We start from the raw sequence: 21,704 nt of genomic DNA on the forward strand, positions 1-21,704 counted from the left end.
ATTGATCAGAGGCTCAGTTGTTTTTGTGTTTCCCCCCCTTTCCTTTCTCGTTCCTTCTGCGTCTTTTAATTTTTAAATAATCAAATAAAAGAAAACCCAGAAAGGAAAAAAAAAAACTCTCTCCTTGTGGAATTCCAACGTAAAAGGCCCTTGTAACAGATGGGAAGATGCAAAATGCATTCACGACTCCACGTTATTATTCACGCGTTCCTCATATGCGTATACTGCGCATGTGTATATATATACACGTAGTAAAATTACACTAGAAAAGAGTTTCTTGATTCCATTTAAGGCGGATCGCGGCCTTGACGGCTATACGCTTTCGCCAGCCAAATAGTTCTTTTACCAGCAGGTCTTTTCAAACATGTTTTCATTTCCAGGTTTAAAGGCCAATAGCATAAAGTAGGCTATATTTCATAAATCGCCAATTTCTGAAATTAGATATTATATATGTACGTATAGTAGCTTCGGCACACACACAAAAAAAGAGAAAACAACGGTAATAGTCCATTCGGCGATGGCCAAAACCGCAGAGGAAAAAAAAAGAAAATAAAAGACGGAGACTTAAGTACGGGATGAACAATTTTTATTCAAGAGTCGATTGAGGGGCTGGAGGGGGGCATGTATTACAATCTATTTCTTTCACACGACATACTTTTTTTGTGTTTATAATGTAGCACATCTGAATTGGCATTTTTCATCATAAAAAAAAGAATAAAAAAAAACTTTTATGAAAGTGAGAAAGAAGTTGCGGAGTAATTTGCTGATTTGAATTGGTGCAACAATACAAATTCAGTCAAATTATTTTGTAAAGAAAATAAAGGAGAGCGACGATTTGAGCAAATGCTGAAATGATGACGTGACGCTAATAAGTCGAATCAGAATTCCATGTCATACAGAATTGGGTGGAAAAACTTAGCAAAAGTGAATGGGTGGCCATTTCCTTTTTAGCGGTGAAATAATACAAATATTCTAAAAAAAAATCATAGAAATAACCCCCCGGAAATGAATTGAAAATTTTGTTGTTGTTTTTTTTTTAACGCCACTCATCTTCGTACTCACTTGCACACCTTTTGTCGCAGTCACTCAAACATTACAGTCGGAAAGAATAAAATTTTAAAAAATTCAAAAAAAAATCATTCACACACGATCGAGACGCAGACGCAGATACTATTGATTTTAAATTTATTTAAAAAACGATATCAAAGAGCAAAGAAAAATCCAAATATTGGGAGCGAGGACTTGTCAAAAATGTAAATCTAACGAAATCAATCGGGAGAGGACGAGAATCGCATTGACCTAACGCTTTGAATAAGATAAGATAATTGTAAAAATCGAACGTTAAAGAACACATCCTGCATATTTATAAAAATAGAAATAAACTAAAAAATAAAGGGGGACCAAGCATACATACACTGTGACACAAAGCGCTTTCACATTTTCAAAGTGGAACGAGCCACTTTAAAAAACGGTTTCGCGCCGTTTGATGGAAAATTCAAATGGGAAATCAATCCAGAGGAATTGATGTCTAGGGGGGGATGTACAAAAGTCATGTGATGGGAACGCAAAAATGTCAAAAATATTTTATCCAGATGTGCTTGAAAGAAGTGGAAAGGACCAACATCATATATCCATTGAAGTGTGTTTTTTCTTTCTTTAAATAAAAAAGGCTTCCCCGGTCCAGTCGTTTGCTGTGCAGAGGAAAGCCCATGTTGGAAGTGGACGTGAAACGTACGAGGATATCAGATGCGTCTTTGAGCAGACATTTCGACAAGCGGAACGGAATACGCGGGTCTACGCACACATACACACGCACACACAAATCACTACTTTCCCAAAAAATTCAAACAAATAGAAAAATGTAGGTAAAACTCTTTTTGCGTTTTTTTCTTTCTTTTAATTGTCGACACGTTGAAGAGATAATAACCCGGGAACGAGAAAAAAAAGGAGCCCGTACAATTTTTTTGTTTTTTGCGTCATATAATAAAGATAAAATGATGAACTTGCTTTTTTTTCCCCGTCTGGAATGACACGACCTTCGTCTCTCTTTTCTTTTTTTCCTACTGTGTCGTTGCTTCTAATTTGTTCCTTAACCGCAACCCCGCGCGTGAGCCGTTCTAACCCGTGTACTTGCGGATACGCACGACGATAAGACTGAGCGCCAAGAGGGCGAAAATCCAGCTGAAGCTGATGACGATGCCAAAGTAAACCTCGGGCCGCTCAATGCCCCAGCCTCGGCCGAAGACGTTCCTCAGCGACTCGACGGCGTACGTCTGCGGCAGGAAGTAGGAAACGTAACGCAAGTAGACGGGCATGCCCTCCATCGGCCATAGAACACCGCTGAGCAAGAGATTCGGGTAGAAGCTGCCCAGCGAGAGGTGGATGGCGCTGGTCTCTTCGTCGCACAGAGTCGACACCACCAGACCTGAAAGTTAAAAAGAAAAGTTTCGGTTAATTATTTAGTTTTTAAAAATGAGGCCATTGTTAAATTTACCATAAGACATGCCGCACAATCCCTGAAGGAGAGTGATGAAAACGGCCAGGGCCAGGCTGCCGTGGCAAGCGATGTTGAAGACGAGAAGCATGAACAAGAAGACAAGGGCCGTCTGGCCAATGAGGACAGTAAACTGGTTGACCAGATGAGCCAACATAATTTCAGTCATTTGGACACCTGTGAAAACATTTGCATTTGGTGAAATTGCCTTTCAGAAAAAAGAAAAAACAAAAAAACGGGAGAACCCCAAAACATACCGGCCACAATGCTACGGTCGAGGAGTCCAGACTTTCGCTCGTTGATGAACACGGCAGCTGTCAGGGCGACGGCAATAAAATAGACGATACTGCAATAAAGAGAATAAATAACAGTTAGCGCAATGAACACATTTGGAAAATAGACGTCTATTAACGCGGTAAAGGTAGCGTGGCAAACTTACGTTAGAATAATACCGGGAGCCATAAACTCCGTGAAGGATGGTTTCTTTTCGCCGTAGATGGGATCCAAAAACTGAAAGTCGATTGGAAAACAAAAATTCCCACGCAAAAGAAAAAGAAAGAAAAAAGAAAGAAAACAAAAAAGATTCGTTACAACAGGATAACTTTGAAACCGGTGGTTGATTTGAAACGGCTGGCGGGCTATCCAGGCGAATTACACATACAGAGCACGTAACGAATCAATCCGAGACCATCGCCCATGAGCTTGTGCTCTAGAATCAAACTTGGCTCAAACTTTCGAAATTCTATTTACCGTGACGGGGATGCTGGCGGCCGCAGGCTCGTAGGAGCAGGCGGACAAAACGTCTTTGCTGAAGTCTTCAAATGCCTCAATGAGGCGCCGTTGGAGAGTCAGCGAAATCTGTTGATCTGTCGTAAATAGATAAACAAATTAATAATCACACGCTATAAACGACAACAGTAAAAAAAACAAAAACAAATATATGTAGGAAACGTTACGCACTGGACCAATCCAGGGTGATGGCAATGCGGCTGGCGAGGATCGTTTCATTGTCCGCATGATTGCCATCCGCTTGACGGACGACCAGCTCGTCCGTGAAATTCTGCCCGAAATGGACCACGCCCCACACTTCGCCCCGTTTCGTCGCGTCTATGGCGTCCGATAAACTTTTGAATGGAACCTGCAATACGCACATGACGTAAAAAAATAATAATGACGTCATGGCCTCGTTAGGAGGATCTAAAAAACAAAAGGGAAAGTATCGAACCTGGACTATCGTCGTATTGTCTATGAATCGGAGATAGCGACAACTGAACATGGAATACGAACAGTCGGTCGTATAGTTGCAAATGCGGCCCTGACTCGGATCCAGCTCGTCGTTAACAATGGCCATCTTCAGGAAAGAAGGATCTCGGCCGATAGCCAAACAGAAGAGGATGGCTTGAGCGGCCGGCAAAAGAAAAATGAACAAGAACATTCTGCAATGAAAAAGAAGAAAAATGTTTTAAAAAATTGATCTCAAATGGAATGAATTCAAATAAATGTCATTACCCAATGTTGCGGAACGTCTGCATGAAATTCTTGCGGATGAGCGCGGAGCTGCGATGCCAAGACGGAATGGCCAATTTGAAAGTGCCGCTGCGGCGCTTGCCAACCGCCCGGCTGCTAGCCGCCGTGCTCCCGCAACTGCTGCTCGTGTCTCCCGCGTTACTGCTGGAGCTACTGCAGCTGGCCGTGCTCGAGCTGCTCCCATTGGTGCTGCTCCCGCCGTGCTTCAAGTTAAAGAGACCTTCTTTCGTGTCGAAGGTGGCGGTGGCCGAGTCGTCGTTGCCGTGATTGTTGAACGCGTTCATTTGGTTGATGTGCTGCTGCTGGTTGTTGGACGCCTTGTTGCTGTATGTGTGCACCATACTGTCACCAGACGGACTGAAAGTCAATCCAACAATGCCATCCTCATCGGCTACCGGTAGGATGGATTTCGTATTCTTCCAGTATTGGGCTCCAAAAGGAATCTGTTTCCATTCAAAAATAATTATTAAATAGAAGAAACTTATCAACAGCCAAAAATGTTATCGACTTACGATTGAAAGTTGCGCTAGAGCTGTGGGATCCTCTTCTTCATCTTGGCTGTTGTGATGCTGGTGATCGATGTCGGTCGTGATGGCATCCACATTATTGAAAGTTTGGACGTAGGCAGGGTTGTCGTGACCCTCCAGGTCCTGTTGGTGAGCCATATTGGGGTAGCCAGTTTTGCCGTTGGTAATGGTGGCGACGACGGGCGCCGTAGCGTGCTTGACGACGCCATCCTTCATGCACAACTTGAGGAAGACGTCTTCGAGCGTGCTCAATCCGTGCAGAGAAAGCAGGTTGTGGGGCGACTCTTCGGCCAGCAGGTGACCAGAACGCATCAGGCCAATCTAACCAAACCATAACACATCACCCAACAAAAATAATGATTATCTCATTCATCAGTATCGCTAGGCCATTGCCAGTTACAAACGTAACAGATGTCTTGATCCGTTAAGTAGTAATAATAACATCAAATAATAAAAAGCGGAGCTAGACTAGTCCTAGACAACAATGAAGACGATTCCAGTCCCAGGAAAAATAGAAAAATAGAGAAAAGTTCAACGAACTTAACCACACACAAGAAAAACGACACAAAACCCTCGTGGCCTCAAAGATGACGCCCACTGGGCGAGATGCATAACATAATAAGCCTAACACGAAGCTACGGGTTTAGAGCCCACAAAACTACTCCCATGCCCCATTCTTCTAGAAGATTTGCCGCCCTATCGTGTGTCCTAGATCAAAAGCCAAGTCTCAAAAGCTGTGAGCCCAAACACAATCCTCCACACTCCTACAACAACTCGGTTACCCCATTTGGGGGTTGACGACTCTTTTTTTTCTTCTTTTCTTCTTCCCCTGGAAAAAAATAAGAAAAGAAATTTCCTCCATATACAAAAAGACCGAAAGTTCTAGAAGATCTCACCATACCCGTGTCAAGGTAACTAGCCAAGGCGCACACGCACGGATTGAAAGCATCCATCCACAGTCAAGTCCCACTCCAACAGAAGATGGCCAGAGTTTTTGACCTCTTCGTTATTCGTCGCCCCGCAGCCAAATAGTAAAATAAGGTATTGTTGTATGTTGGGTTGATCAACACGTGACCAGCGCGCCTATACAAATTTGGCGCTAGATTTTTCGCCGATTCACCAAAATTCTGACTATTTGCAGTACATCTTTTATTTTTAAAAAATGTCTTAAGAAACATTTTATTTTAAAAAAATCAAAGACCCCCCTTTCATTTTGTTTCGGTAACGCGCAGAATGCGCGGGCCTTTTAAAAAACAAAACCGCCCGCAGTGACGGAATGGATAGTTCGGGGATAGTTTCTTTCCTTTTTTTTATGATGATGATATCCCCACCCGTGTTTGGTTAGATGGTAGAGAAAAGAGGAGGATGAACAAAGAGTGAGGAGGGGGGCTAGCAGTAAATGGCCACAGTACAGCTCAGCAAGTAGTATGCGAGAGGATATTCATAGGTAAGTAACTGCTGCCAAGGACTAGTCAGCCAAAATGATTTATGGCTCGTTTGAGAAAGTTGAAAGTGATGTGCATAAAGGCCACAGACAATGTTTTCTATAGGGTCAAAGGGTTTCTCCGATTCCGATTGGCTGTTGCCGAGCTTACCGTGTGAGCCTGTCTGGCTTCTTCGATGTAATGGGTGGTGATGATGACCGTCCGGCCATGGTCGGTACTCAGACGGACCAAGTGGTTCCAGATGCTGCAGATATCGGCAAAAAACAAAAACAAAAAAACAATAAATTAAATGAAGACGAAATCAAATAAATCGTTTGCGAACAATCAAATGTCTGAGAGAAAAGAACAAGCGGTCAAAGTGGCACATTCCTCGAGTGGAACATGTGCCCCGAGACTCTACAGCTCGAGGGCCGATGGGATTTCCAAAGCAGATAGGGTAATCTATCGCTATAAAAGAACGGCCCTTTTGTATAATACCGTCCGTCTTCCTTTTTTTTCTCAGAATGTCCAACTAATTTGGTCACAATCCATCAAATGTTTGCACGCGACAAAACCGTCATGGAGACGGTAAAGGGGAAAAAAAGGCCACAAACCTTTGGCGGAGCAACGGATCGACTCCGACTGTCGGTTCGTCCAGGATGAGCAGCTCGGGTTCGTGAAACAGAGCGACGGCGAATGAAACGCGTCGCTGTTGGCCGCCGCTGAGCGTTTTGACGTAGCGATGACCGGGCGGCAAATCGAGCAGGTTAAACAGAAACTCCATCTGCGATTTGACGAAGGCGGCCGGCAAGTTGTAGATGCGCCCAAAGTACTGCAGCGTCTCTTTGATGGTGAATTCGCCGTAAAGGGCCAATTCCTGCGGCATGTAGCCGACCCGCGGACCGGGGATCCCGCTTTCGACCGAACCCGGCTCTCCACCAAACACCAGCACCTCGCCGCTGTCGAAGCTGCGCCGGCCAACGATGCAGCTGAGTAGAGTCGTCTTACCGCAGCCGCTGGCTCCGAGCAATCCGTATCTACGGAGAAAATCACGCAGAAAAAAAATGTTTGAATACACAACAAGTCAAATAAATAAAAATAAAAGCCAACGAATAAAGGCAGTAAGTTGCCAGACATGTATACCCAGTCACCCCTGGACGTTTGGGAAAATGATGCGATCGTCGCGGCACGCTATAAACATAAATCACGTCGACCCCCTTTCTTCCTCCCGTCGTCCGCACCGCTACGATAATGAGGCAAATCCTTTATTTCTCCGTCTCTCTCAATTGTCTCTTCAATCCACACGTAACAAGGAAAACAAAAAACGGCTGCCTTTTTCTTTTTTATATGTGGCACACACTGCCGCCATATTTTAAAAAAAGAAGAGAGAGAGACAGAAAACAAGACGGAAAAAGGCGACATCCTTCTTGTTTGAATTCTTCGGCCGTTCTATCAGCGGAGACAATCCCCCCCGTCAATTATCCACTCATCAAATTGTCACAAATTCCCAGCAGTTGAGGAGGAAAATGAAAGAATGGCCGTCGACACTGATGAAGGCGTTCAAACTGCACGAGAGTGTCACCACCCTCATAATGACATCATAACGCTTGTTGCGTCATCACGGGCGGGGGGAAAATAAAAAATAAAATTAGAATGAGGCGACCAACTTACATGGTTCCTTTTTTGACGTTCATGTCGAGTCCGCGCAAGACGGTGGAGCGGCGCTTGCCGACGCCATAGCTCTTGCAGGCGTTGCGGACGAAAATGGCCTCGGCGATGCCGGCGCTGCCCGCCTCATTGTCGGCGCCGCTGCGGTGAATCGGTGGAGAAGGTGGTGCGGACGTCTTGGGTGCTCCGACGCCGTTCATCATGTCTTCAGACATCCTGTTGAAAAACCGGCCAAAAAGAAAGAAGAAAAAAAAAGACAAAATCCAAGAATTGTTAATCAATTTCTTCGTAATCCAGTACCGTGACAAACAAGAAACAAGCCACAAAACGAATACATTTGATTTCTGATTTCTCCAGAAACTGACGACGACGACGACCAACGGGCGCACTTTGATGAAACAATCAGCGCACAAACACACTCGACGAGACGCACCAGACGACTAAGTCCAGCCAGCCAACCCGTCGAGTGTCTTCGGCATTGATTGGGAGAGAGAGAGAGAGAGATTTGGGTTGTTGTTGATTTCAAAAGGGGCCACAGATGGAACGAGCGAAAAGAGCGTGAACCTGTCGCCTGGTGGCAGCCTGGCAGCAGCAGCTCGTTCGGGCCCAAAGTAGAAAAAAAAAAATCTCCTGGCAAAGCGCTCAGGTGGGTTTTTGGAGAGAGAGAGAATTTTGTTGGGAGAAGCCGATGAAGAAAGAGAGAAAAGAGAGGCCCTGGCCCCTCCTTCCCGACTGTAACCTTGGCCTCAAAACTACAGCGACTACAGAGTGAAGCAGCTAGTAGATGGTATTAAAAAAGAAGAAAAAAGAGAGAAATACAGGCTTATACGGCCAAAACCCCCAAGTTAAAAAACACACACTAAACACAAGAGGCGAGTCCGATTTCACAGCCAACTCGAAAATGCGCTAGACACAAGCCCGGGAGGAGATGGACAAAAAAAAAATGGAAAACATTCAAAGAAGAGATAAGAAGAAGATGGAGGCAGAAAAGAGGATTGGTCCTACGTTGACAGCCTACGATGATTATGACTGCTGCGTCAAGGTAGAAGAACAATCTTCTCGATTTCTTCTCGATAACTTGGCCTTTTTGCTCTCGTTCGATTAATAATTTTTCTGACACTTGTACAATTCAGTTACGTTCAAAATGTAAAATAATTAAAAACAAAAAAAAACAAAATAGACGAGGATTGTCACGGGGAACTTCTCGTCTCGTCGTGGGAGAGCAGACTACTGAAAGAGCGTCAAGAATAATGGAGGCGTAAGCGCGCTAATTGGGTGGAGAAAAAAAAAACGGGGTTGCAATTGCAAAATGAAAGGTGTGAATTAATTAAATTTTTGTAAAAGGTGCGACATTGCAAGATTGCAAAGGGAAATTCCGGCGTCTGTTGTTTGATTGTTTTCTCAGATTAAACAAAAAGGCGTGACGTCGGCGCAGGGTGTAACTGATGATCTCATCTCGGGTTTTCGTATTCTTAAAGTATAGCCTACTACTAAAAAATAAAATTGGCCGGATGTGACGTCGGATGTTGTTACCAGGGCCAACAACCCATAGACTTGCGTGAAAAGGATAGGGGGGGTTAACACGCTAAGAAAGAAAATAATAAAATTTGTTGAATGGATTGCACGTCAGAAACGTTTCGGGCACTGGCCTCACCCATTTTATTTTCATTTTTTAACATCGGGCGTATGGGGGACATTAACGTGAAAATTACAGGAATTTCATGTCCTCTAGTAACAAGATGGAAGTCTTAAGAGCTGAAATAAAACCAGGGAAATAAATAGGGAAATATACGGAGGAATGAGAAGGAGGTGAATCAAAGGGCAAAGAGGAGGAGGAACGCCAAGTTTTTTAAGGAAAAAAAAAAAAAGGCGAGATAGTAGAGAGAGAGCACACCTGTTAGCCTACGGTTTTTTTTTTCTCCGTCTACCTTTTGGCTATACGGTCCACACAACAGTTGAAAGAAAAAAAAGAGGAAAAAGCGCTCGAGGGTTTTCACTTCATTCAAAAGAGGGCATTATCATTTCATTCACAAGTATGTGTGTGTGTGTGTAGCTGTTTTCTGAGTGAATGTGCGTGAGCGTGATTTCGTTCGAAGCGAATATATATAGGAGATCGAGTCGTAAATCATATCTGATTGGCAGTATGTAGATCTATTTCTCTTTTGTTTCTATTCGATATTATATCTAGGCTGACTGGTCGGCCAGCCGGTCAGCTGGCCTGCTTATATCTCTCCCAAATGTCTTCCGAGAACACCTACCAACAGGTTGTGTGTGTCGGCATTTTTCTGTCTTGACTGGCCCGGGCATTGATGTTAACGACCCGACAACCGTGAGTCACGAGGGCGACTTGCGGTCCACCAAACAAGAACTAGACACATGGGCCACACGCATAGTCGTTAGTCCGGCTTTTTTTATTATTTTAGATTTTAGTTTTTAGACAGACAGCGGATCCAATCGATCGAAAAAGCCCAAAACTTCCCCAAAAACCGACCCGAAACATTCCAAAAATGGCGAAAAATTGGGACACCAAGATACAAAAAAAAAAACAGCGCAACTTGCACTTTCCTTTGTAGTATACGACCCGCAATGAATCAGAAGGAGATGGAGAGAGAGCGTGAGTGAACGCCAGGGAAATTCGTTGGAGCAAATCAAGAAATCCGAGCGGATGGATGATGGGCAAAAGAAAGGTATAAATTTCAACTATGTAGGTATATACATGAACTAATCAAAAAGAAAAGGGAGAAATAAAACTAATGCCTCATCATAAATCCCTCAGAACCCTGTTGGCCGGTCAAGGTTAAAGAAAACATCACTTGAGGATTGTAACAAAAGAGATTGGGAGAAATCAGAGAGAGAGAGATAACAAAAGAAGAAAAAAAACCTTCTAATGTCTTATAGGATACAGGGAAGGAGAAAAAAATATGAGAGGAGAAAAGGGGCATCATCGCGTCCGTGATGAACTTGGTGGCGGCGTGATGATCGGAAGAGAGCGCCCGGCCACGGCCAGCGCCAGCCGCAGTCCCAAGGTCTCGTTTTCTCATTCTGGTGGGGCTCAATTTGGAATTCCAAACATTGCGCGCGTTCGGGTCTCTCTCTCTCGACTATATCGTCAATTTCTATTCTCAAGAGAAGAAAAAACGCTTTTGTTTCGCTCTATTATTTCTATATTTACCAACACGACCGCACCTACGCTATATCCACTATGTCGCCATTTGTGGAACCCAAAGCTCTTAGACGTGAAATAACGTTCAGTACTTCAGTTAATTTGTTTTCTTCATTCTTTTGTTCTCCCTCCCATATCTTTGCTGATTGAGCGACCAAGCCAGACAGGCCCCAAAAGAGCCTAGAGGTCGGAAACAGGTTCACATGGGCAGCACATTGTCCGTGAACGCTCGTCCGAACAGCATTCCCGTCTTCTGCGAGAGCATACATGACTATAGGGGTGTCCAGATTTTAAATTTAAAAAAAAATTCCAAAAGGGCAAGAACTGCAAGAAAAGAAGGAGCTCCTATTTTGAACAGAAATAGAAAAAGAGGCCGAAACGTGGCCGAAATTTATAGACAGAAATTTAGATGCGTCCATTTTGAAGAGGTCCGAAACACAACGACCAACAACGGTCAAAAAAAGAACAAGAAAATTATGCCGGTATTTCTTTTGGTGTGTTTCGCCTTCGTTCTTCTTCTTTTCCCCCTATAGATGACTTATATAACGGAACCCGAAAATTCACATGGCGAACAGAGCGAATGGGAAAACTACCGCCAGCCATCGCTAGACGACCTGGCGCTGGCTCAGAATATTAACACACACACACACACACACACACCCTAGACCAAACAAAGTAACACGCACGAAAAAAAAAAACGTTGAATAACTGCCGATGGGAACCTTAGACACCGAATCAAGAAAGATGGGAAAAAAGGGGTTTACGCTGTCTAATATATTCAGGCGGATGAATAGATATGCACGATGGAATTACAACGGAGGAAAAAACCAGCGACAAGACGATGAATGGGGCAGAATAAGAAAAAAGTCCTAGAGGGCCGGTGAATTTTTCTCGGTTGTTTGTGTTTGTTTTGCTCTTTTCCCAGAAAGAATCTCGACTCGTTCGACATTCAGGAACGCGTGATTATTAGACGAGCGGGATTTTACTAGTAATATCTTCTAAGAAGGCCTTACAGCTCGTGTAAATGTAGAGTAGGGCTGATTTTTTTTCTTTGAAAAAGGCCGGGTCCATCTTTCAAAGTCAAACTTACACACGAGATTCACAGTTACCGACTTTACTGGCACATTCCAATCATTCACACTACATCAAGCGCCGTTCTTACCAAATTTACGAATGAAATTCAAACAGAAAAGATGGCCGGTCTCTGCTTTTAACTGCCAAATACTAAAATAACCCGATAGCCGCCAGCAGCAGCACAAACCACAATCAAAGAAAATGGAGAAAAAAGAATAATAATAATAAAAAATACAAAAAAAAATACAAAAATACAGCGTGAAACGGGCGAGGAGAAAACTGCTCATTAAATAGTGAAGCAGACGCGGTAAACTTTCGCGCCAAAGTGTTCCATCGAACGAAAACCGCTACTAGCTATACACGGCAACTTTGGGTTAACGCAGACACAGCGGCGGCTAACCCTATTTTATTTTTCGTTCCACAAACAAAAAAAAAAACAAAAGTTCCCGACGGTCTCTCTCAAATCAAAAACTTTTATGTATATAACTGACCAGTGGCCACTGCCCTAACACCTGTTAGGCCGACTGGTTATAAGACGAGCCCCAAAAACTTAATAGCCCGCCCGCAAGTATAGCTCGGGAGAAGAAGAAAAAAAAAAGAGAATAAGGTATAAAGAAAAACCTTCTCTTTCCAATTCGGTTACACAGTGCAAATTTCTCTTTGGCCTATTTTGGCTAATTCTTTTGTTCTTCGGTCTTGTCATTGCCTCATTTGGCGAAACGATTACATGACCCTATCGGGCACCGTTCGGTCAATCGCTGATTACACGCAGAGGGTAATAATATCCGATACCGCTAGTCCATCACACTATCCCTGTTTGTGTTGTTTGACGTCACGGGCCAGACTGTACGTCGGACTGCTACGTCACCGGTCCCGTTTGGTTTGCACAATAGCCTACCTTTTACACGAGTTCGTTACGTATGTAGGATACCGTCCGTCTGAGCCCGCGAGGTGAATGGATGACGTGAAAGCGCGTGATTCACGTGAACTAAACTCCCGCAAACCCGTCCGTTTCAAGCGGCGGCGGCGGCGACGACGAGCATTCCCGAAATCACACGACACATATCACTGACAAGCTGACAAGCGAATCTCACGCATCACGTCGAAAACTCCCCCACAAAGCAAATGATTATTAAACAATAAAAAACAAACTAATAAAAAAAAAGGACGACCATCGAAAGAAGAAGAAAAAACCGGACCGGTTTCTCTCGAATTCGGATCGATGATGAATGACCGGATTGCTGGTCCAAACACAGTCGCTAGCTGCTGCACATTTCACTATTTCTATAATCTACTATACACCGCAACAAAGCCATCAAAAGAGAGGACAAGTGAAGCGGTCGGCCGGAAAGTCCAGCCCAGCCGAGAAAAAAATTCAATATCGAAATTTTCACTGTGTGGTAGTAGTACATGTATACGTGCGTGTATACTTGGTCAAATCTCTCTCTCTCTCTCTCTGACGGTCACTATATCGTGCTTAGGTCCGGTTTCGTTTCGCTCGGCAACATCGTCCCCGGATGCGAACGAAAATTTGACCAAAATCCGCAATGAATGGCACAACAACGAACCAAAAAAAGGGGGGCAACCAGTTGGCGGGGGGTGGGGAGAGGACTGATATTGTGAACGTGAATTAGCAGAGAAAAGGGAACACACACACATGTATAAGCTTGGGCTGGCAGCACGCAAGACAATCGCCAATAGCTATAGGTTACGGTTTTTACTTTTATCGACTTTCCAAAATCCCATCGACGAGAGTTTGGCGAGCTCCCGCACGCGTGTCGTGCCTACCGTGTGTTTACAATGTTGACAAGCGTAAATGCTCTTGTGTGTTTTGTATAAGAGAGCACGCGATTAGACGTCTGTGTGGTGCCTTACCGGCCTTACCCTTCTCGCACTACACAGGGATATTTTTCCAGTCGACTGGCCCGTCAATATTATCCCAACCCAATGATCTCCCTCGTTCGATTCGTTTCAGCGGGTCGAATATGAAACAAAAATAAATAAATAAAAGGAACGGCGGATTATTGGCAGAGGCCGGAACCGAGCCCTTCAGGGTTTTTTGTTTGTGTTTGTTGTTGGTCGTTTCTTTTTTTTTAACTAGTGCCATGTGTATACCACAAAACGGGATTCATGCGTCACGGGACACGGCCCGAGCTCCAACACACACACACCTCTTCCATAAAATAAGCTTCCCAAAAATAATGATAATAACTTTTCGAAACATTGGAAAAAAGAAAAGAAAACCTTATTGCTGGACAATTAAGAAGAGAACAAGAACAGGACTGTAAGATGCCCATGACTACAAGAGCCCACAAGGCCAGCCGTTCTATTAAAACAGACCAGCAAGCACAGATATATACTTGCAGCTATAGCTCCCTTCAAAACTGAAAAAAAAAAGAAAACGAAAGGGAAAACGACTGGCCAGACAAATGAGTGTGCTACATGAGAGATCAAGAGTCTGGAAAAGTAAAAAGATTTGACCAGTCGAAAAAATTCCTTCGTTTATTCTTACCTTGCGCGAATCGCTGGCGAATAATCGTCCGTCATCTTTATTAGCATATCACACACACTTTAGTCCTTCAGACAAGACGCGGAGCACAGAAAAAAAAAATAGGATTTGTTGATCGTCTGTTCTAAGCGAACGAAAGATAGCCAGCAACCAAATAATCTCCACCAAAAAGTTTAAAAAAATATTAAAAAAACTCGATTGTGTTTCGTTTTTTCCTGCCCGCTAGGAGAGTCTTGCCCTACTTTGATGACCAACTTGGCTCTCCTTTTTAGAAAAAAGAAACGAGAAAAATAAATAGCTAAAGCTTCACCAAAAGCTGAGAGAGCGAGTATAGTATAGTATACGAGTTTCGGTTGTTGTCTGTGTGTGTTTTCCACACACACGCGGGGCCTTGAATCGCTCGTTGGACGCAACACTTATGGGCACCCGCTTATGGCCCCAAACGGCGCAACCCTTTTCTCTCGTTTCTTTTTTTTCTTCTTCTCTGGACTCGCCATATAAAGAATAGGACAAACGTTTCCACCATAAGATATATACCTATAGTACTCTTTTTTTTTTCCCCTACGCCGAGTCAAAACTAATAAAACAAAACGAAAACTAACCAGGGGAAAAAATTTGGAAATCGTAAAAATAAAAAACAAAATTTGTGTTTGCCATGGCTCACACAGGTAGGTAGAGCAAAGAGACATTCCTATGGATCATTGATTGTTCGTTTCCGGAACGCCATATACACATCGACAATTTCCACGTTTTTGTATCGAAATGAAATAAAACCCGAAGAATAAAACGACAAAAAAATCTGACGGATGGCTTGTGTTATTTGCCTTTTCATTGCGACAGAGTCCTACTACATCGAAAGAAAAAACAACAAAATCCAAAGTGAAAAGGAATCGCAGAAAATAAAAAGCAAACACACATGGGAGGAATTTAGAAAAGAACCTGTTTGCCAAGCCAAACCGGCGAGTCTTTCAACATTGAGGTCAATAGAGTTGGCTGGGGTTTTTTTTTTTTTTTTTTTTAGCAGCGACAGCCCAGCCTAAAAGAACTTTGGACGATGGTATACGTAGGAGGAGGACGATGGAAGGGGGGCAAGACAAGCGCCGAGAGAAATTTCTCACTTTTACTTTCAACCAGCCAACGTCCAAAATAACACACGCACACACACGGCAGCAGCTACACTCAACGGCCATAGCCTATACTATATACTAGCTATAAGCTGCAGCGTCAAAAGAAGCTTTTGAAATGCGCGCCGGAAAGACGGATAGGTGAGTATACAAGAGAAAAGCAGGAGAATATGAGAAGTCTAAAGAAGAAGAAGAAGAAGAAGAAGTAAAATATTTGAGAGAGAAAAGAGCTTATTTACTATTGGACGCGTGCATCTATTTACCTATTCTAGACTCGATTCTGTCTGAAAGAAGACGAAGAGGAGTGCGATGCGATGAATAAAGAATAGAAGGACCGAGAAAAAGAAGAAAAACAAAAAAAGAAAAAGAAAAAAAAGAAAGGAAAAGGGAAAACTTTCGCTTTTCTTGTACCTCTACCTGTGTTGTGTGTCTTGTGTGTATGTGACCGTGTCTGTATCGCTGTTAGCAGATACACGCCAGAAGCCAAACCCCTCTCTCTTTCATCTATATATTTATGCTATCTGCTATTCTACCTGGGTCCAGTCTAACCCGGCTTAAGCCTGCCCAGACCTACTAGGCCGTGTGAGCCTGTGAGGGCAATTTGGTATTGAGCAGATGAACCGTTCCAACCTTCATAAAAATGTTTAAGAGAGAAGGAAAAGTACATTTTCGAGGGAAAAGGGCCCCCAAAAAAGCACTTGTTTCACACACACACACAGATGGCCGAAATGGACAATAAGGGCACGGAGGGGCTCTCTTAAAAACGATTGGCTTGCAAGGGAGAAAACGAAGGCAATCATATAGACATAGTATATACCTTTCGCTTTTCATTTCTTTCCCTTTTTTTTTTTTTACTGTTTGGAGGGGTAAAACTTATTTTGATAGTCTGTATGAGACGGTTGGTATGTGCCGCCCGTTACCACACACACAAATAAGCCGGGAAAAAATAGCCGCACCCTTAAACCCTCCCCGATGGGTTTTTTCTTTAACTCGACACACTCTTGGGAACTGATTACAAAATTCTCTCTCCCACGCAAATATTACGGCACAATAATAATAACAACAGTGATGCATCGATTTAGAAACCCGAGAGTTTGAAAAATCTTAAGAAAAAAACGGTAATGATTTAAGAAAGACTTACATTTTGGTTGTAGAGTAATTGGCACGGAATTCGCCGCTCTCTGGTTTTTCGGGCAGGATTCAAAGGGGGTTGCCGCCCGCCAATCAAATGATCGCGACGCCGACGCTCGACGTCGTCGTTGTTCCCACACTCGAGCTCCAAATGAAACAAAACACTGGGCGGTCCAAATGGTTGGCTTTTATAAAACCCCAAAAGTTGTTCCGTCTTATTTCTTTTTTCCCTCCTGTTGATTTTTTGATCGAATGGAAACCGACAATTTGGGTTGATCCAATTTCTAGAATTTCTGCTTGTCAAAAAAAGGAAACCAAAAGAAAAAAAGAGAACGATTAATCAATCAAGTTTGTCAAAACACAAAATTCAGAAATCAAAATGTGTGTTTTTTTTTTAAACCAGCGACTCGTGTAGAGAGTTTCGTGAAAGGGAGAGTGAGACAACTCCTGACATGACTTGGATATCGAACGCGAGGGAAACGCACAAGAAAAAGGTTTGTCTTCAAGTGAGTCGAATGAGCAAGTGAAATCATGCGCGACACGGATCCGTTTCGTTCTCGTTCATTCTCTCTCTCTTTTATTTTTTTTTACTCTGTGACTTGTCTCCTATTTTCTTTCTTTCTTTCCTTTTGGCATGACAGCTTATGTAAGCACTGCCGCTGACGGGCGAGACGCTGTCCGCCGGTTGAAATCACCTTAAAAGCCATCGTCGTTTTCCCCTCTTAAAGAAATAAAAACACAACGGCCATGAACTGATCCCGGACTGCTGAGTCATGTGCACAACGCCGTACCACCACAGTCCACATTGGCAGTGCACACATGTCCTCGTTTTCTATTTTTTCGTGTGTGTGCCCACTTTATTTTATCTTTTTTTTTTCTAATGAAAATTGAAAGATCTCAAACGGCAGGGAGTCCCGTCACTTAAACACCCAAAATTAGCACACAACGATTCATCATGGGGGGGAAGAAAAAAAAACAACCATTGGACATTGAAAAAGTATTCCAAATTATTTGTGGGGTAGGTCAGGACAATCAAACCCATCTCCAAAAGGTTATTTTCATTTTATTTTTGTTCACCTGACTGAATAAAGCCGAGAACCCCAACCGTTTTTCCGACCTTTTTTTACTTTCTTTCCTACTCTCGGCAAATATATACTAGACGATAACAACAACAACTCAAACGCTGGGCAAAAAAAATAAAAACGGAAAGAGGGTGGAAGTGTCCGAACGGGGTCACGCGACCTGACAGACGCGCCAGATAAAATGAAAAGTAAAAAGAAAAAAAAGAAAATGAAAGAAGAAATATCCCCCCTTTTTTTTTCTCTCGTCTCTTTTTACTTTTATTTTGTGTGCCTATTTCCATCTCTCTCTCTCTCTGACCGAGAGCTCTTCGACCTGAATAACAGTTCGCCATTCAACTCAACTTAGCAAGGGAAAGTTCTGGCGCTGCTTATCTTCATTCCTTCGCTTTCGTCGGCTGGAAAGGTAAAAAATAAAAAAAAGGAAGAAGTAAGAAACAACAAGACGAAGAAGAAGAAGAGATGCTCAAACGATTCCCCATCGCGAATCAATGCGCGTCCTCAACAATTCGGCTGCCGTATCAAAAGACATCGATGCGGACAAAAGAAAAGAGAAAAGAGTAGTTGAACATCCCTGGCAGAAAACGTTGTCTGCTGTACAGCGAGCTGTACACAAAACAAACGAGAGAAAAAACAGAAGGAAAGAAAAGAAAAAGAAGCGAAACAAAGTCGAGGCAAAAGAATGAGAAAAAAAAAAGAGAGAAGCAAAAGAAACACGCGCATTAGATTCTCCCGGTAAGATTGCGAGATGCTCGCCAGCCAAATCCACGACACGGAAAACGAGTTTGGAAAGTGAAACGCGCGCGTTGCCTTTTTATTTTGTGTGGGTAAGATTTTTTTAATATTTCTTTTTGTAGTCCTCGGCCAGTAGTTATTAGGCAAGTTATTCGCAAGTCAGCGGAGCCAATCTGGTGGGCCTCTAGGGGATGTAAATACATCTACACTAATATAATCTACTTGACGCAACTCTTTTTTTATTTCGACTCGGAGAAAATGGAGGGGAGAATAAAAAGAAAACATTTGAATGAATTGAAAAGTTAGTCTTAAAAGAAATAGATACTAATCAATCCCGCCACCGACTAATCAAACTGGCCATCCAACCATCCAACCCGACTTGCAGTGAGCTAGGACCTCGCGATGGAAAACCATGGCACCACAAAGCTATTCAATTGCTGATGCCATTAGCCACAAGGAAAACGTGAAGAAGAAACTGGCAGAATACAACAGAAAATACAGTCGGCCGCGCCGTGAGCTAAACAATGCGAAAGGAGAAATTTCGGCCACCGTCGAAAAACCGAACCATACCAAATTAACCAACAAAAATAAGGAGGCAGTTTTCGTGAAAATGAAATCCCCCCCCCTTTTTTTTTTAAACAAACACACAGAAAAAAAAAAAAACTAAAAATAACGAAACCAGGTGCGGCAGTGAGAAAGAGGGCAAGTACTTTTTGGAAATCCGAATCCCGAATCAAAATTATACAATCGAAATAAAAAAAAATATCCTTGAAATAGATTTGAACTCGGCGGGGGAAAAAATAAGGCAAACTTGACAACCACTTTCGCAAAATTCTAAATTTGGGTAACTAGATTATTATTTTTTTGTCACGACGAGTTTCGACTGCGCGTGTATAATATTGATCGTTTTTAATCTAAAAGATTGGCGACAGATATTGACCCGATTGTCTTATATCGTCAACAATAAATTTAAAAAAAGTAGCGACTAGGACCCTTGCGCTTTCTCTCACTTTCGGCGGGTTGAGTTGCCCAAGAAGATCGATGTGACAAGATAAATAAGATACACTTGGTGTCGGCCACCAAGGAATTTCTTTACCAAGATATTCACGCAGTTGACTAAACAATCAGCAATTCCCTCGATTACCAAGTGCGGCATTACCGAACGCGGTGACGTGTCTAAGCTACAAAAAAAAAAAAAAGAAAAAAAACCCCATAGTAGACGAATGAATGTCGTCATTGTCTGTGGTTGGTATCAAACACGCCGGCTGCTATATATCGAAAAAGAACGCCCAAAAAGGAGATTCATTGCAAAAGTGCCTATGCATCGCCCAGCAGCTCTCAACACCTGTTGGGGGCTCGTTGAAAGAAAGCGAAAGAATCTAGTCGGTAGAAGTAAGTAGTAGAGACGAAAAGAGAAGAAACAGGCAAAGAGAGATACGGCGGGACCCGAACCAGTGCTACGAGGCAACCTGAAGTAGGTTAACAGCCTCCGAATAGAAAGAGAGACCGAGAGAGGGAGAAAAAAGACATAACACATACGCTAGAAACCCAACAACAACAAAACAGAGAGAGAGAGAGGAGGAGGAGGAGAACGAGAATGTGTAGCGCATATAAGAGGACAGGGTTACTCCCATCCGTGACGGTTGCGACGACGACAAGAATCGCATCACAGCGTGAACGAACTAGATGAAACAACCCAAAACTCGTTTGATCACTCTACATTTCAATGTTTCTATTTGAGATTTGCTTTTTTTCTGAGAAATCAATGATTCTAAACGGGACATTCTAACATGACTAACAACGAGTCCCGACGTCCAATGACTTTGGATACCTTCAATTTTAATTCTTTTTTTTTTTTTTTTGCGGCTAACATCCAATTCATGCCAAAAAGGAAAGAGATAATTAAAAAATTGCCAAAGAGAGAGAGAGAGAGAAAAAAAAAGCGGGCCAAACATCGAACAGCAACGTCGGTTAGTCTAGAAACATCCGGCAGAGAGAGAGAGAGAAATAAGTCCGCGCCACTTTCTAAAATTTTTGATCAAGGGTAATTCCATCGCTGTGTTGGGAAACCGAAAACCCATACAACTATATACAGAGAGCCAAAGAGAGGAAAGCAGAAGAAGACTCGACAGAGAGGAGAGAAGAGAGAAAATCCGAGACTCTCCACCCTTTTAATTTGCCTCTTTTCTCTCTCTTCTCTTCTCTCCCCACATGGACATGGATTTCGAGAAAACCGGATGGCACACGGAAAGAATAAATAGCCAGCCGATGATGTTACAATTTTGTTTTTGAATCTGACGCCAAATTTTTTAAATTCCCCGCGCTCAATTCGGTGGGGGATTTGAATTTTTTGAGGAAGAACAATTCCGTCCTTTTTGTGGTGATTGGGGGAAAAATCCATTGGATGAATAGGGGTTTGATTCGTTTAAAGACGCAATAACGGCGGTAGCAACCTGTGTGTTTTCGGCTGGTGTGGGTGTATGTATGTGTGTGGTTGAGAGAGCGGGGGTAACGATCATTACCTGAGTGAGACACGGCACGACACAAGAGAGACTAAGGCACACTGGCACACGCGGACGCGCACACACAACCAGACGAGGCTGCGAACAGGTAAGTTCGGTGGCTTTGGCGATTCAACTAAGACTCCACCACTCCAGTCGTCTTCCTTTTATCAAAAAAGCCCAGTCGACTAGTCGAGTCTCTCTGCCCAGTTTTTTCGAGCTGGAAGCCTCTCGCCACCTCTTCCAACACCCTCTCGCCCCACTCGGGGAGGTATATACACATAGGTAGGAGATAGCTTATACAGCCCAAAAAGCCGCCCGCTCTACCACCAGAGGCGGAGCTTCGGCTCGGTCCCGAACCAATCCAGTGAGACTAGAAGAATTTTCGGTTCCAGGGGCTTCTCTTTCTCTCTCCAAGAGCTAAGACTGCTGCTGCACTGCTAGTCGAGTCCTCTCGTTGACAAAAGTGATGGTGAGTATTTCGGGGGATTTTTCTTCTTTTTTGTTTAAATTTATATTTTTTAAATTTCAAGGGAGTTGGGTTTTTTCCCCCTCTTTTTTTTGGGTTGGGGGGGGGGGATTTTGTTGTCTTCATTTCGAAATGAATAAATGAATAATAAACGCAGACGAAACCAAGAGTAACGGAAATTGAATTAGGATGGGGGCTATAGCAGACTGCGTGTCTTATGTAACGCCAGCTTTTTTAATGGGCAGATTATGTTGCGGATCCGGATATTAGATTACGACA

At 43.2% G+C, this 21,704-nt stretch overlaps 1 protein-coding gene across 4 annotated transcripts; it reads right to left on the bottom strand.

Moving 5' to 3' along the window:
* Positions 1 to 569: 569 nt before the first annotated feature.
* Positions 570 to 21,120, bottom strand: LOC124336741 (ABC transporter G family member 20-like). 4 transcript variants are annotated; one of them, XM_046790524.1, is made up of 14 exons: positions 20,978 to 21,120; positions 16,652 to 16,934; positions 7,644 to 7,856; positions 6,587 to 7,009; positions 6,144 to 6,237; positions 4,534 to 4,869; positions 4,004 to 4,464; positions 3,720 to 3,930; positions 3,455 to 3,632; positions 3,245 to 3,360; positions 2,934 to 3,004; positions 2,752 to 2,840; positions 2,495 to 2,671; positions 570 to 2,425 (listed from the first exon to the last, which is right to left on the bottom strand). In XM_046790524.1, coding segments are annotated over exons 2-14 (2,679 nt in total). In that variant the 5' UTR covers positions 16,654 to 16,934; positions 20,978 to 21,120; the 3' UTR covers positions 570 to 2,117. The 4 variants fall into 4 exon arrangements, with proteins under 4 accessions (XP_046646480.1, XP_046646482.1, XP_046646481.1 ...); XM_046790526.1 differs by lacking the exons at positions 16,652 to 16,934; positions 20,978 to 21,120 and adding an exon at positions 8,646 to 8,871; XM_046790525.1 differs by lacking the exons at positions 16,652 to 16,934; positions 20,978 to 21,120 and adding an exon at positions 7,976 to 8,122.
* Between the last annotated feature and the right edge of the window lie 584 nt (positions 21,121 to 21,704).

Source organism: Daphnia pulicaria, chromosome 4 (assembly GCF_021234035.1).
Source record: "Daphnia pulicaria isolate SC F1-1A chromosome 4, SC_F0-13Bv2, whole genome shotgun sequence".
Classification (NCBI taxonomy): Eukaryota; Metazoa; Arthropoda; class Branchiopoda; order Diplostraca; family Daphniidae; genus Daphnia; species Daphnia pulicaria.